Below are 13,881 nucleotides of genomic sequence, written 5' to 3'. Positions count from 1 at the left end.
CGAGGGTTGGCTGCAGTAGACATTGTTGATTCTGATTATCCAAGACGAGATGGACCAAAAAAAAAATCTCGTGAATACCTTGTACCTCGTACACCACGTATGCAACATCTGTACAAAAAAATCACAATTGCGATAGACGCTCTGAAGTATAAATCGAAATGGTATCGTAAAACACATAATTCAAGTAGCCCATGAAACGCCGTACCAATGCATGCTAGGTCAAAGTCGCCTTGAAACCTTGGTAGGCCTGGTCGATATCGAATGACAACTCCCGAGCCTGATCCTCATTCAGTTCCTCCGTCGCTCGCATCTGATTCAACGCAATCAACCATTGAATGATCTTGCCGCGGCTTTCAAAATCTCCGTCTGTGACTTTATTGACCGATTGGATCACTTCCGAGAGCAAAGGGTGCAAGGCGTCTTTTGATAACATGTTCAGCTTCAACGCGTCGAGGAAGGTGATGAAGTTCTCAGTCGCCGCCAAGATTAGGCTGCCCGATGCGCCGCCGCCACCGGAAGCTGTATTGTTGGCTGCAGTTGCGCCGTGTGAGGCCTGCTCGACGGTCGCAGGTAGTCCGATGCGTAGTCGTTCGGTTGCGCGGGGACACTCCAACTGGACTTGGGTTAGAAATGATAAATAAAGGGTATTGCAACAAACATACCCCCCATGTGCGTTTGAAAGTTTCCAGATCCACAAATTCTCGCGACACGGACTCGTCACCTACACTCGATTTGTACTGCTTCAGGAGCCGTGTGCATGTCTCGGTGTACTCCGCCTCGGTGACGACGTCCTTGATGTATGCTTTCTCGAGGCCATCGAGAGTGACGATAATGCTGTATATTTCGGCGAGCGATTCGTAAAGATCTCGTTCTCCGGAGTTGGAAATCAATTTCACTTCCTTGAGGTTGTTAGCATTAGGCCCCCGCATTCGGTGCCACCGAACGTACTTCATCGAGATTAATTGAGGCCGACCGAGCAGGGTTAGGCATGTAGCTGTATGGAGTAGGAGCGTAGGACAGTGGGCGCTGCGTGTACATCTCGAGAAGAAATTCAAAAGAAAGGACAAGAGCCAGAGCAAGACATGGCCATATAGGAAGCTAGAGGCGGCCTTGTCTTATCGGCAGCTGCAAAGGCGGTCGCGGAGGCGGACCCGCTGATTTTCCCCGAGCCAATTTTTTTTTTCTCGCAGTTGACCGCAATCTGCAAGCTCAATTTCTGCAGAACAATCATCACAATGGGTGGAGCAAAAAAGTCAACGAAGAAGTTCGAGAAGAATCATCTCAAGGATATTCTCGAACGCCGCAAGGAGAGCGCGAAGATCAAGCAGCGTCACCAACTGAACGAAAAGCGCAAGGCCAAGAGTGCCAGCCGTCGCGAAGCCGAAGAAGTGAACGCGGCAGACCCTGAGGAGGAAAAACAGAAGAATGCCTTCAAGGAGATGAACGTCGATGACTTCTTCGCTGGCGGTTTCGACATCCCCGAAGAAATCAACGGCAAGAAGAAGGCGAGCAAGAAGGATGTTACCCCCAAAATCGGCAAGCGCAAGCGCACCACAGATCAGGCCCAGGATGAAGAGGCTGTTGCCGCTGGCTCTGAGGCCGGCGAAGACGCTGCCAGTGATGACGACGCGAACGCTTTCGACGACCATAAGAACGAGCTCGAAGCATTGAAGGAGAAGGACCCTGAGTTTTACAAATATCTGAAGGAGAACGATGCGGAGCTGCTCGATTTCGGTGACCAGGGCGACTTGTCTGAGGTTGACGATCTCAGTGAGGGCGAGGCCGAGGAAGAGGGCCCCGCGAAGAAGAAAAAGAAGAAGGCCCAGCAAGATGAGGAGCCTGAAGATACTTCCGTCACTTTAACGATCCCGATGGTCCAAAAGTGGCAGAAATTGATGGAAGAGCAACACTCAGTCCGTGCTATGCGTCAGACCGTTCTTGCTTTCCGTGCTGCGTCCTACGTCCATGATGCCAATCCTCCTGAGCAAAAGTACGTTATCTCTGACCCCGAGGTCTACCACCAGGTGCTCGTCACTGCCCTGAATGTGGTTCCTCGGGTTCTGGGTCACCATCTCCCCGTGAAGGAGACCGCCGCCGGCAAGGTCAAGGTGTCTATGGATTCCAAGAAGTTTAAGACCCTCACGCCCTTGATCAAATCCTATACTTCTTCAACCCACCAGCTTCTGATGAACCTGTCCGATGCATCGACTCTTAAGCTGACACTGGCCGCCATGGAGCCCATGCTTCCTTATCTCCTTCAATTCCGCAAGGTCTTGAAGGCGCTCATCAAGACCATTGTCGGAATCTGGTCAGATGTTGCCAATGCTGATACCACTCGTATTACTGCTTTCCTTTTGTTGCGTCGCCTCATGGTGATGGGTGACCCCGGCATCAGGGAGACCGTGCTCAAGTCGACCTACGAGGGTGTGGTCAAGGGAAGCCGCAACACCACTGTACACACCCTGGCTGGTGTGAACTTGATGAAGAACTCCGCCGCGGAGATCTGGGGCATTGACCAGAACGTATCTTACACCACTGGCTTCGGCTTCATCCGCCAGTTGGCCATGCATTTGCGCAAGAGCATCACCAACACAACCAAGGAATCCTACAAGACTATCTACAATTGGCAATACGTGCACTCTCTCGACTTCTGGTCCCGCGTGCTCTCCCAGCACTGCGACGGTCTCGTTGAGGCCAAGGCTGGCAAGCAATCCGCTCTGCGCCCACTCATTTACCCTGTTGTTCAGATCACCCTTGGTGCCATGCGCCTAATTCCCACAGCACAGTACTTCCCCCTGCGCTTCCAGATGACCCGTGCTCTGCTGCGCATCTCTCGTGCCACCGGTACCTACATTCCCCTCGGAGCCTCGCTCTTGGAGGTCCTCACCTCCGCCGAGATGCGCAAGGCCCCCAAGTCCAGCACTCTCAAGCCTCTCGACTTCAATACCGCCATCCGTGCGCCCAAGTCGTACCTGCGCTCGCGCACCTACCAAGACGGCGTCGGTGAGCAGGTCGCCGAGCTCCTGTCCGAGTTCTTCGTCCTATGGTCGAAGCACATTGCCTTCCCTGAACTTTCGGTTCCTGTTGTTGTCGCTCTCAAGCGCTGGTTGAAGCAAGTCTCTGCCCGCAACGGCGGCAACAAGAATGGCAAGATCAACCAGATGATCATGTTGCTTGTGCAGAAGGTCGAGGCTAATTCCCGCTGGATCGAAGAGCGTCGCTTAAATGTGACCTACACACCGCGCAACCGCACTGAGGTCGAGAACTTCCTCAAGGATGTCGACTGGGAGTCTACCCCTCTTGGAGCTTTTGTTAAGACTCAGCGTAAGTTGCGAGAGGAGCGTGCTGCTATTCTCGAAGAGGGTCGCCTTGAAGAGGAGAAGCGGAGAGCCGAGGCCAAGAATACTGGCGATGAATTGATGAAAGATTTCGGCAGCGATGAGGGCAGTGACGATGAAGAAGGCGAGGAGGAAATCGAGAGCGAGAACGAAGAGGAAGAGGAAGAGGAGGACGAGGATGAGATGGAGATGGAGGACGAGTAGTCCCCTTTTGTATATTTGCTCTGTTTTAGATATTTTGGGTATATCGGAATCCGCATCAAAAGAATCTGGCGTTTTTGAAGGCACACCTTGCATGTTACCACCGAGTAAATGGGAAAATCCTTGGCCCAACGGGGAGAGTAGACATCGGGAGTGGACCTAGGGAATCGACCTGGAAATTGCCCTTACGCTAGGACTCAGCTCGGTCTCGAACTACGGACTTAGTCGCACAGGCGTTGTCACGATTCAAAGGTTCCTACAATTCTTCGGCTATAATTCCTGTGTATTCCGTACAATCCAGAACGAGCGGAACCCAGCATTCCGCATTAATCGCCCTCACCCTCACGAGGCGTCCAATTAAAGATAACATAAAGCCGCCATCTGGATCCGAAACCTACAATCACAAAACGCGGGGAATGAGACGTTCATAGCCTGGAAATCTAGACGCTCTACCGGGCATGACCCCACGATCCTCGCTTGACGGATCCAAAATTCGGTGGTTCTGCATCTTCGGCAGATTTTTCGGCCAGCAATAAGCTTCACGGCCCCATGGATTTGGACGATCCGCCTTGGAAGGGGAACATGAGTCAGCCTCTGTCGTGTCCCCATAGGAGCTTATCCCCAATTCGATCCAAATCCGGAGGCTATGATCGTCAAAGCTCATTAGACGTGGGGCGAAACCTTGGTTCCTTTCTCCCTCTGCTTCGAATGCGGAGAGATCGTCTAGTCCTACCGATGAAGCTTCCGATATCTGTTTTTCGAGCTGGAGCTGCCGAATTCACTTCCGAGGGCGTTTTGACTGGGAGAGTCCTCCAGGTCCTCTTCCCCGGGATTGTGGAAGTCTCCACAGGCGGGGGACATGATGTAGCTATAAAAGAGGCCCCTTGGGTCCTTTGGACTTGTCACATAATTCCTATCGTGTTCAATTGAATTGAATTTCTCTCTATTTCTATCTATCTCTGTTCCTCTTTCTCAACATTATTTTTCTCTATTATATGAACTTTTCACTATGTCGGGTAAAGCGGATCTAATTCAACGCGATGATTACAATGTTTCGCAGAGTGATGCTGGAGCTATGCCGGTCTTGACACAGGTCCCTACCTCGGTGACGCTGTCGGCTGAGCAGTTTGAGAAGCTCTATCTCAGTCCTATGATGCATCGTCAGCCGGCTCTTGCGAAGAACCTTGGTAACCCTACGCCTCTGTAAGCTTTTTTGATCTCTACCTGGTTCAAGCAAGATGGACATTAATATCACTAGGGGACTTGGAGCTTTTGTAGTCTCAGCTACACCGATGGCATGCTGTTTGATGGCCTGGAGAGGTGCTGGTGGAGGGGGCGCTGCCTTCAGGTATGGATATGAATGTTCTCCAGTGACTCAGAGAATCGTCAACTGATGTTGGAATAGTGGTATTTTGATCTTGTTCGGCGGCCTAATTCTGGTGGTCTCGAGTATTTTGGAATTCATTCTTGGTAACACGTTCAGTTCGGTGGCGTTCGGTCATTTGGGTAAGTCGTCCCTTATGCGCGTGTAAAAATCGAATTGAGATACTGACTAGACTTAGGTGCTTTCAGCTTGGCGTTCGGTGCAAGCATGACGCCCGCATTTAACTCTGCCGCTCCTTACTCCCCAGATGGAACAAGCACATTGGCGGGTCTCCATAGTGCCGGCTTTGTGAATACCTTTGGTACGTACTTTGTCCTTGCAGTCTGGTGTGCTCACTAACACCATGTAGCATTCTTCTTTTTATTCATGGCATTACTTATGGTGATCTATACAATCTGTGCGAGTCGTATAAATCTGCTATTCGTTATAGTCTTTCTCAGTCTGGTCGTGACATTCTCGCTCCTGGCCGCTGCGTACTGGAAAATTGGTACCGGGGATGAAGTGACGGCTAACCGCCTGAGTGTGGTACGTTTTTCTATCTCTCTTTATTACCTCAAGATATCTGATGATGAATGATTTAGGGTGCTGGTGCTGCTTTGTTTGTGGCGACGATGATGGGATGGTGGCTGTTGACGGCCCAGTTGCTTGACTCGGTTGGATTCCCTCTTTCGTTGCCTGTTGGTGATTTGAGTGGAGTTTGGCTTCGTGTTCAGAGACAGTGAGTTCTATCACCATCGAAAAATATGTCTTTTAGCCTGACAAATTCTTAGGAAGGATCCTGAAATGGGTGGCGGGGCCAATGGCAAGTACTAAGTCTTCTGAGAAGTTTCTTACAAACTCGGGTTCATGACGTCCATTCCTGTTCTATCTTTGAAACAAAAATTGGATGACAATAGGAACGAAGCGGGCAATATTCAAAGAGGCGAGATGAGAGTTCGCTAGAGGATGTCATCTTAATTAAGGTTGTTAAATCTGTATACAATTATATCTGAATGCCAAATTTGATTGATTGCAATCATATCCAACAAATAGAGGTCGTGTAATTCGTAAACCTCGGCAATGCTCTGCTTCACTATGAAGAGCAAATCTCTAGAGGATATGAATGAAACAAAAATTAGGAACTACACGGTCCCAGCAGGCATACGATCTTGTTGCCAAGCCCTCGCCCTCTCCCTCCTGAACGCAGCATCTTCCTCCTCAGCCCACGCTAAAGACTCACTAGGCAACATGATCGCCTTGTCAATAGCAACAGGTAGTCCTCGGTGCCTACCCCGTAGCGCAACAGCCGCAAGGATCAGCTTGCTAATCGTGTGCCATGCGCCACAAAATGAGTAATTCTTGCCCGGATATCCGACACTAAACCCGACGCAGCCGTATGCTGAAACAACTTCGAAAACAATGTTGAAGGTTGCGAATGCTACAGGTTGCTCGCTATAGTGGTCTGATTCGGCGATTGCAATGAAGAGCACGGCTACTGCGATCCACCAGATGTCGTGGCTGAGTTGGGAACGTAGCTGTTCATGGACGAAGTAGCTGCGTGAACGTTCTGAAAATGTAGGCCGGCCCATGTGGTGGCGGACTATATCCAGGAAGACATTGCCTCGAGCTGGTCGGTCTGGCGAATCGGGGCTGTCGTCGTGGGCGTAGATACCGAGGGATCTTTCTTCATAGACATTTGTGTTGCTGAACTAGTGTTAGATCTGGACAATTCATGGATAGTAGGGGTGTACATACCGTATGGTCACTAACACTGGATATGCTGACACATACTGATTGGTTTATTAGTCTCTTCAAAGTGAACCCTAAGAAAAGTGATAAAGCATACCATCATGAGGACTAGGGGATCATATGAGCGTAAGGTCCAGGCACTAAAGCAGATAAGGTCTCACCGTAAAGAACAAGGAGACCCTGTCGTAAATCGGCGATCGTCACAACGTAGAATCCACCTGCACGGACAGCTACAGAGAATGTTAGCAGAACCCCAACAGAGTTGCGAACGTTATTAACCCAACGCCTGGAACAAGCCATCGAGAGCTCGATATTCTGACGGAAGAGCCTGAATCTCTTTGTTGCCAATAGAGAGCAGTTCGAAGGCAGCCCAGTCAATTCCGTTGAGAATGATGATTGTGCCAAGCAGGTACCATGTATGGCGTGCAGGAAAGAGATTGGTGTAAACCCTGCGCGGATGATTCAAGATAAAGTCAAGAGTGACTCTCCACGACTCCCACCTCGGATTATTCGGCATCAAGTCTCTCATGGTCCAGATGATGAAGCGCAAGAAACAGGGGTAAAGCGTGTTGCCAGCGAGAATGAGCATTCCCAGAGTAAGAAGCGGATAAGCACTGGGAAAGTCAGCAAAGATCACCAAGTAAGTGGACGTGTCGACTCACTCCAATTGCAAAGCAGTCATGTTCTTATCCAATAATGACATGCCACTATTCACAAACGCCGACACGGCAAAGAATGCGCCGGTCCAGAACGGATCCAGCCCGTTTCCACGTGTCACCTCTGGGTGATTTGCCTGCAACCATGTGCTCATACCGATGATCCCAAGGAGATTGAACGAAATAAAGTACAGCGAGACAATCCATGACAAGAATGACACGGCTTTGTACTCTACTCCGCCTAATTCTTCACGTTCGATCGATGAAAGGCCGTGGAATTGGGAGTTGCGAGATACAACACCCTTGGAGAGGAGATACTGCTGTGGGCTGCGGATCATACCCTTCAAGCCGAATCCCAGAGGTTTATCGGCGGATAATGGCAGCGGAATCGCATCTCGAGGATGATTGTTGAGATCTGGTCGGGCTCCCACACCAACCATGCGGAAGACTCGGTGATTGTGAGGATGATGATGATGATGGTGATCATACCGTTGTTCATCGCTCATTGTGATCTGATCATCGTCCGTCCATTGAATTTGGATAGAAGACGGCTGAGCGGGTGATTCATGAACGCCCACGGCAGTCTTCACTCGCATCCGACTTTCCACGATGTTACTATAAGATTCATCTTGCAGTTCTGGATTCATGTTCTGCAGCTCAAGAGTCGAAGTTCGCTGGGAAGCTTCGCGGGAATCTGAGACACTTTTCAGCTTAGCTTCGAAAGCCCGCTTTCGGACCAAGAGCACAGTGCTAGAGATGAGAATGTCAGAACCCAGAAGCAAGAGTATGAACAGAACAACTTGTTGGGATGTGTTCAGGGTTTACAAGTCCACCTGTAGTCCTTTAGCCGAATTCAATCAAACAGGAAAAGGCATAAACAAACCGTATTCAATCCAGCGCCAGTCATAGCGCTGATGCACAAGAAGATCGCATCACTATAGGCCACATCCTTGACCGGCGTCGAGGTCGAGAACAGTATAGTGCTAGCGACCACAGAAGCCACAATGAAATAGAGATAGTGCAATGTCAGAAAGTTAAAGGGCGGGAGCACCGCCATAAGGGCCCGATTTATGCATCCTCGCCATCCACGAGCTGTCGGAAGTCAGTGGAAGCTAGACAGTAACGAAAATGAAAACTTACGAACAAGCATAGCGAGAAAAGTATTCCTGGAACAACAGCCAGATCAAAGCAGACCAATGTCCAGGGAAATCTTAAGTCTCATGCGGTGACTTGTCGGTGTGCACTCGATCCCGATACACCTTATCAAAGACGCGATGAAAGCGGGCGCAGGCACTACCGAGCCCGAGAATAATTGATGCCGACCAAGGCAGGGGCCATGCCTTCCTGCAGGGAGACAGTTGGATATTATTTACCCGCGAGATGCGGGCCTGCCGCGAAGAGATTTGTGAAGTCTTTTATTTTTCCCGTCTCATTTTTTGAGATCAGATCAATGGCGCCCCACTTGCTCCACGCCGCGTCAGGATGGTCTAAGACACTACTATGAAATCGAAGCCGAGGATTGAAAGACGTGATTTGAAGCTGATCCAAAATCAAAGGAGATATATGCTAGGTATTTCCAGGAAGGAAGTACAAGTATGTCATATAGTCATTTCCCAAGTAGGATTGACTATCGCACTCCTGAGAAAACTGTCATGGTCTTGCAGCTACCGTGTTTAATTCATTAAGCAGAGCGCCTTTAAATGGGGAACAACAGCATAATACTTTACTGTGGTCATGTATATTGCCACTGCGAAATTCCATGCTACGCTTTGATTTCCGAATGACAATCCTTTGATAGCAAATGTATTACAAAGCGGCATCACACTGCAAAAGTTTTTCAATGCGTACCGGCCAAGCCAATATGAGATCGAGTGTAATCAAAATTCTTCATGGATGGACCAAAGGGGCACCAGTCCCATAGTTCTCAAGCACAAAGTCAACATCTTTGTCGCCGCGCCCCGAGAGGTTGACCAGTATTCGTTCGGATGAAGGGCGCTGTGCCGCCAAGCGTATCGCATATGCCAAAGCATGCGCACTTTCCAAAGCCGGGATGATTCCCTCCAATTTGGACAGGCGAGAAAAAGAGCTGATGGCTTCTTCGTCCGAGATCGTTGCGATAGAAAGTCGGCCCGTTTCATGAAGCATCGCGATCTCGGGGCCAACGCCAGGGTAGGCGAGTCCCGATGCCACAGAAGAGACACCAGCAGGCGTGTCGTCGTCTTTCTGCAACACAACCGATCGAGCACCATGCAATGTTCCCAGTCTTCCATGGGAGAGCGTCGCTGCGTGGTGGCCTAGTGGATCAGATTCGCCCAGAGGCTCTACTGCGTGCAGAACAACATCCGGATCATCAATGAAGCCCGAATACATACCCATTGCATTGGACCCACCGGCGACGCACACAATGACATGCTCGGGCAACTTTCCATACGTGATGGAAAGAAATTGCTCGCGGGCTTCGCGACCCACGACACTTTGAAAGTCTTGAACAATCATAGGGAAAGGATGGGGTCCGATAGCCGATCCGATCGCATAGAGCGCGTGCGCATGCTGCTCTACATATGCGTTGAATGCAGAATCACTCGCCTCCTTCAGCGCGGACTGACCAGTCGTTGCTGGTACCACGCGCGCGCCCAGCAGCTGCATACGACCGACATTCGAGCTCTGTTTACAGAGATTCCACCTCCCCCATATGAACTTCGCATTCGAGGCCAAAATAGGCGGCTGCAGTTGCCAGCGCGACGCCGTGCTGACCGGCCCCCGTCTCAGCTATCAGTTTCTTCTTACCCATTTTCTTGGCAAGAAGTGCGAAGCCAATACAGTGATTGATCTTGTGCGCCCCCGTGTGATTCAGATCTTCTCGCTTGATGAAAATCCGAGCGCCCCCGACCTGATTTGAAAGATTTTCGAGGTAATGAATCGGGGTCGGTCGACCTTGCAGTCCAATTCGCACATTTTTGAGTGCCTGCTGGAATTCTGGCATGCGATGAAGCTCCTGATAGCTGCTGGCCAGCTCTTCTAGCGCTGGCCGGAGCTCGGGTGGATAGTGGTTGCCGCCAAATCGACCGAAATATCCTTCAGCGTTGGGGTATTTTTGGAGATGAGGAATTTGCATGCTAATCATCACGACCAATCCTCGAAACCAAGAGGTAGTGCCTGGTACGTTCGGTGCAAGCCGTTGAATGGGACTTATGACTCATAGAGCGTAAGGCGTACAGAGAATAATAAGGAGAGATTAAAGCTTGAGGGTAACACCTGGGTCGACGATGGCGATGGGATATCAGGTCCGAAACATCGTGTAGGATCGATGATTACAATTGAAAGTGGGATAAGTGTATGCGAACAGAGGAAGGATGCTCACGAGAATTGTCCAGAAAGCTTCACTCAATAGTAAGATGGAGTATTGTGAATTGATCTATTCAGAGAGTAATTTCGCAAGCTAGGTTATAACTTTGGGGAGGGGGAATTCCTGAACATATAGCTTTTTGGCTTGCTGGTAGAGCGAAGGCTGTACGAAGCTGATTGGATCTGCTTTATGACAGATAATACGAGTTATCGTCCTTGCGACGGTGAGATTTCCGGCTTGGACTAAGCCGCGACCCGCTCAATTCTCCGACCCGCATGCTTATCTTGTGGAAGGTTATTCGAGCCGCGATCCGCGACCCGCTTCCGACAAATGGCTCGTAGGGGCCACGGAAAGAATCCTATAAAAGACTGCAATGAGCCAATAATCTGATCTACATACCTCTACAATTAGAAAACATGATTTGACTAATTCACCAGAAGCCTTCATATGATATCAGACGCTATGTTCTTGCAGACCGTGGCCCCCGGTTGAGCACACCTTATCTGATGAGTTGTTTACAACAGCTGGGAATGACCTGACCCGACCAGACCCGACCCATAACCCGTTCAGAACGAGTCTTGATTTGTACTCAAGACATGCCGCTCTTGAGAAAGTTGTGGGCGAGTTTGGAAGGCGCGATTGTACGTGGCAAGGCACGGTGTCAGTCGATGTGCAGTCAATGAAACGCGGCCCGCTCATTGCCTGATCTGCACTTATATCTTAGCAGTGGGGTCGTTAAATGATAGTGTACTGGTCAAGCCGATGTCGAGAGTGACTCTATCATCGAATGTACGGTGACTCAATGAATTAACAAGCTATTTGGCGTAGAAGTTGGACTGGCGTGCTCATACTTCACATTTCAACTGACTCTGTGTCTAGTGATTGATTTTCACATGGTTTGACTCGTCCAGTGTCCGCTCTTTCCACCCTGCTTCTCCAATAGTCGAACACCTCCAATGACCATCCCCTTATCCACAGCCTTGAGCATATCATACACTGTCAACGCTGCCCCCGTAGTCGCCGTCATGGCTTCCATCTCAACACCAGTTCGTCCGAAACAGCTTACCGTTGCGATAATCTCTATAGCCCCATAATCTTCCGGGTTTTTCTCATTTGGTTCGACCAGCTCAACGTTGACCTCCACCCCGTGATGCCAATTCCCGGATGACATAACGGAATGAGGTCGGGGGTTTTTTTAGCAGCCATAATGCCGGCGATGCGAGCGACACTGTAGACGTCACCTTTATGTGTACCTTGTCCTTTCCGAAGGAGTTCCCATGGTCGGGAGTTGGAAAAGGAGACGTGGCAGGCGGCCGTTGCGAGTCGTGCTGTTTCGGGTTTTAAGGTGATTTGGGTCATGTGTACGGTTTGGGATGGCGTGAGATGCGGTAGGTCAGGGTCGGATGCTGTTGGAAGGGAACGAGGCTTTCGTTCATCTTGCTTCTCGGCATTCTCTGATTTCGAGCTCGGGCGACTACTGCTGTATAGCCGCGACTGGCTTAGTCTTGCGGTTGGGAGGATATGCAGAGGGACTCTTGACCAGGAAGTAGAGGATATCCGAGAGACTGCAGGACTATGAGATCGCGAAGTAGATGGCTCTCTATCTATCTGGCCATCAGCACGCGGTAAGCAATAAAGGAGAATTGCGACCCAAAAACATGAATTTCCATAGATACATGGTGCCGCAGTGAAAATGATAGAAATCAATGGAAATGTACAAGTTCGTGAATCGTGCCAGTCATAAAAGGAGGATTAGGCTACCCACCGATCAAAATCATAGGTCGGTTCTTCATATTCTCCAACTGCCCCATGCCCGCGTGTTTCGCCTTCTTGCGCTTGACAGCCATGCCGATGATGTCGAGAATTTCACGTTCCCGCTCGTTGATCAATCCTCCCTCGTCGCTGAGTTGAGCTGCACTTTGTACTGTCTCGAGGAGCCCGAGTCTTTGCAGAGCTTCTAGGTCGATGGGCCGTCCGTCATTCTCTTTGCGGATGATATCTCGCAGTGAAACCTCGGCGTTTCCAAAAAGACATACTTTTAAGTTTCCGTCACTGGTGATGCGCAGGCGATTGCAAGTGCCACAAAAATTATGTGTCATGCTGGTGATGAATCCGACCCGACCCTCGAAGCCAGGCACACGATATGTCTTGCTGGTATCATTCTTGTGATCAGTCACCTTTTCCAAGGTGGGATACTTCTCCTGAATAAGCGCCAGCATCTCCTGATAAGGGAACATTTTGCCCTTATTCCATTTGTTCCCATCGAAGGGCATGTACTCGATGAATCGCACCTCGATCGGCTTCTCACGACCCATCTCAACAAAGGGCAGGATTTCACGATCGTTCATGCCCCGCATTACGACGCAGTTGATTTTCAGCTTGATGCCAGCGCCGACCTTGTTCATTTCTAGGATACGATCGATGCTCTTCATCACAGCGTCGAAGCCTTTACGCCGCGTCATGATCTGGAACTGGAAGGGGTCGAGCGTATCCAAACTGAGATTTACCCCGGTGAGCCCCGCTTCGACCATCGCGTCCAGTTTGCGGTGCAGCGAGATCCCGTTGGTGGTCAGACAGAGCTCGCGCAATCCATCCCGTCGCAGCTTGCCGATATCCTGCATCAAGGGCACAATGTCCTTGCGCACGGTCGGCTCCCCGCCCGTCAAGCGGATCTTGTTCACGCCCTGGGACACAAAGAGGGATGACAGGTAGACGATCTCCGGGGAGGTCAAGAGGCGGGGCTGGGGCGAGAGTTCAATCCCTTCCTCGGGCATGCAGTAGAGGCACCGCAGGTTACACCGCTCTGTAACGCTAATGCGCAGGTAGTCATGCTGGCGGTTGAAGGAGTCGGTGAGAAATTCGGAGAAGGGTTTCGCAGTCTTGAGGGCGGAGACTCGACGGGAAGGGTTCGGAGGTGGTCGGGGGGGAGGTTCGTACGGGAACTGGAAGTGCTCTGCAATCGAGTCGTGATGAGACTCTGGTATCCCCGGGCGGGGAGCCGCAGGTGTGACAGGACTCTCTTGCACAGCATACCAGCAGGTTGGAAGATTCTTTAAGACTGAAGAGACATGGCAGGTGTTATAAGACGGTTATAACACCAACACGAGGAGGGATGAGGGGAAGAGGGGCTCTTATCTCGTTGAACTCACCCGCTCTTGGACGGTCCTCGCCGCTGACTCAAATGAACTCACGGTGAATTGACCTTTTCAAAGCTCCTCGCATGAGGTA

At 50.4% G+C, this 13,881-nt stretch overlaps 7 protein-coding genes across 7 annotated transcripts; 2 read left to right on the top strand and 5 right to left on the bottom strand.

The window, feature by feature from the left end:
* Window positions 1–214: 214 nt before the first annotated feature.
* On the bottom strand, window positions 215–1,038 carry N7477_002218 (ESCRT-I subunit protein VPS28; the record flags this gene model as incomplete). The annotated part of the gene is made up of 3 exons (XM_056963881.1): window positions 215–613; window positions 663–899; window positions 949–1,038. 3 exons carry the CDS (start codon window positions 1,036–1,038, stop codon window positions 215–217), a joined length of 726 nt encoding a protein of 241 aa, XP_056823834.1.
* Window positions 1,039–1,235: 197 nt separating this feature from the next.
* On the top strand, window positions 1,236–3,542 carry N7477_002217 (mRNA-binding ribosome synthesis protein NOC2; the record flags this gene model as incomplete). The annotated part of the gene is made up of 1 exon (XM_056963880.1): window positions 1,236–3,542. The coding sequence occupies one exon, from the start codon at window positions 1,236–1,238 to the stop codon at window positions 3,540–3,542; it is 2,307 nt and encodes a 768-aa protein (XP_056823833.1).
* Window positions 3,543–4,548: 1,006 nt separating this feature from the next.
* On the top strand, window positions 4,549–5,645 carry N7477_002216 (uncharacterized protein; the record flags this gene model as incomplete). Its single annotated transcript, XM_056963879.1, has 6 exons — window positions 4,549–4,742; window positions 4,798–4,887; window positions 4,945–5,045; window positions 5,102–5,224; window positions 5,273–5,448; window positions 5,505–5,645. The coding sequence occupies 6 exons, from the start codon at window positions 4,549–4,551 to the stop codon at window positions 5,643–5,645; spliced, it is 825 nt and encodes a 274-aa protein (XP_056823832.1).
* A 399-nt stretch (window positions 5,646–6,044) lies between these two features.
* N7477_002215 (uncharacterized protein) lies at window positions 6,045–8,457 on the bottom strand (the record flags this gene model as incomplete). Its single annotated transcript, XM_056963878.1, has 9 exons — window positions 6,045–6,606; window positions 6,658–6,692; window positions 6,749–6,759; window positions 6,813–6,881; window positions 6,931–7,265; window positions 7,314–8,057; window positions 8,133–8,140; window positions 8,191–8,399; window positions 8,448–8,457. The coding sequence occupies 9 exons, from the start codon at window positions 8,455–8,457 to the stop codon at window positions 6,045–6,047; spliced, it is 1,983 nt and encodes a 660-aa protein (XP_056823831.1).
* Window positions 8,458–9,194: 737 nt separating this feature from the next.
* On the bottom strand, window positions 9,195–10,431 carry N7477_002214 (tryptophan synthase subunit beta; the record flags this gene model as incomplete). The annotated part of the gene is given in 2 exon segments (XM_056963877.1): window positions 9,195–9,971; window positions 9,991–10,431. 2 exon segments carry the CDS (start codon window positions 10,429–10,431, stop codon window positions 9,195–9,197), a joined length of 1,218 nt encoding a protein of 405 aa, XP_056823830.1.
* A 1,111-nt stretch (window positions 10,432–11,542) lies between these two features.
* N7477_002213 (uncharacterized protein) lies at window positions 11,543–11,824 on the bottom strand (the record flags this gene model as incomplete). The annotated part of the gene is made up of 1 exon (XM_056963876.1): window positions 11,543–11,824. The coding sequence occupies one exon, from the start codon at window positions 11,822–11,824 to the stop codon at window positions 11,543–11,545; it is 282 nt and encodes a 93-aa protein (XP_056823829.1).
* Window positions 11,825–12,410: 586 nt separating this feature from the next.
* Window positions 12,411–13,875, bottom strand: N7477_002212 (uncharacterized protein; the record flags this gene model as incomplete). The annotated part of the gene is made up of 2 exons (XM_056963875.1): window positions 12,411–13,711; window positions 13,845–13,875. 2 exons carry the CDS (start codon window positions 13,873–13,875, stop codon window positions 12,411–12,413), a joined length of 1,332 nt encoding a protein of 443 aa, XP_056823828.1.
* Between the last annotated feature and the right edge of the window lie 6 nt (window positions 13,876–13,881).

Source organism: Penicillium maclennaniae (genome assembly GCF_028827695.1).
Source record: "Penicillium maclennaniae strain IBT 15551 chromosome Unknown utg000003l:1.0-5670915.0:1.0-5674809.0, whole genome shotgun sequence".
In the NCBI taxonomy this organism is placed as follows: domain Eukaryota; kingdom Fungi; phylum Ascomycota; class Eurotiomycetes; order Eurotiales; family Aspergillaceae; genus Penicillium; species Penicillium maclennaniae.
The sequence above is the reverse complement of the archived record's forward strand: the minus strand, read 5'-3'. Positions and strand labels throughout refer to the sequence as shown.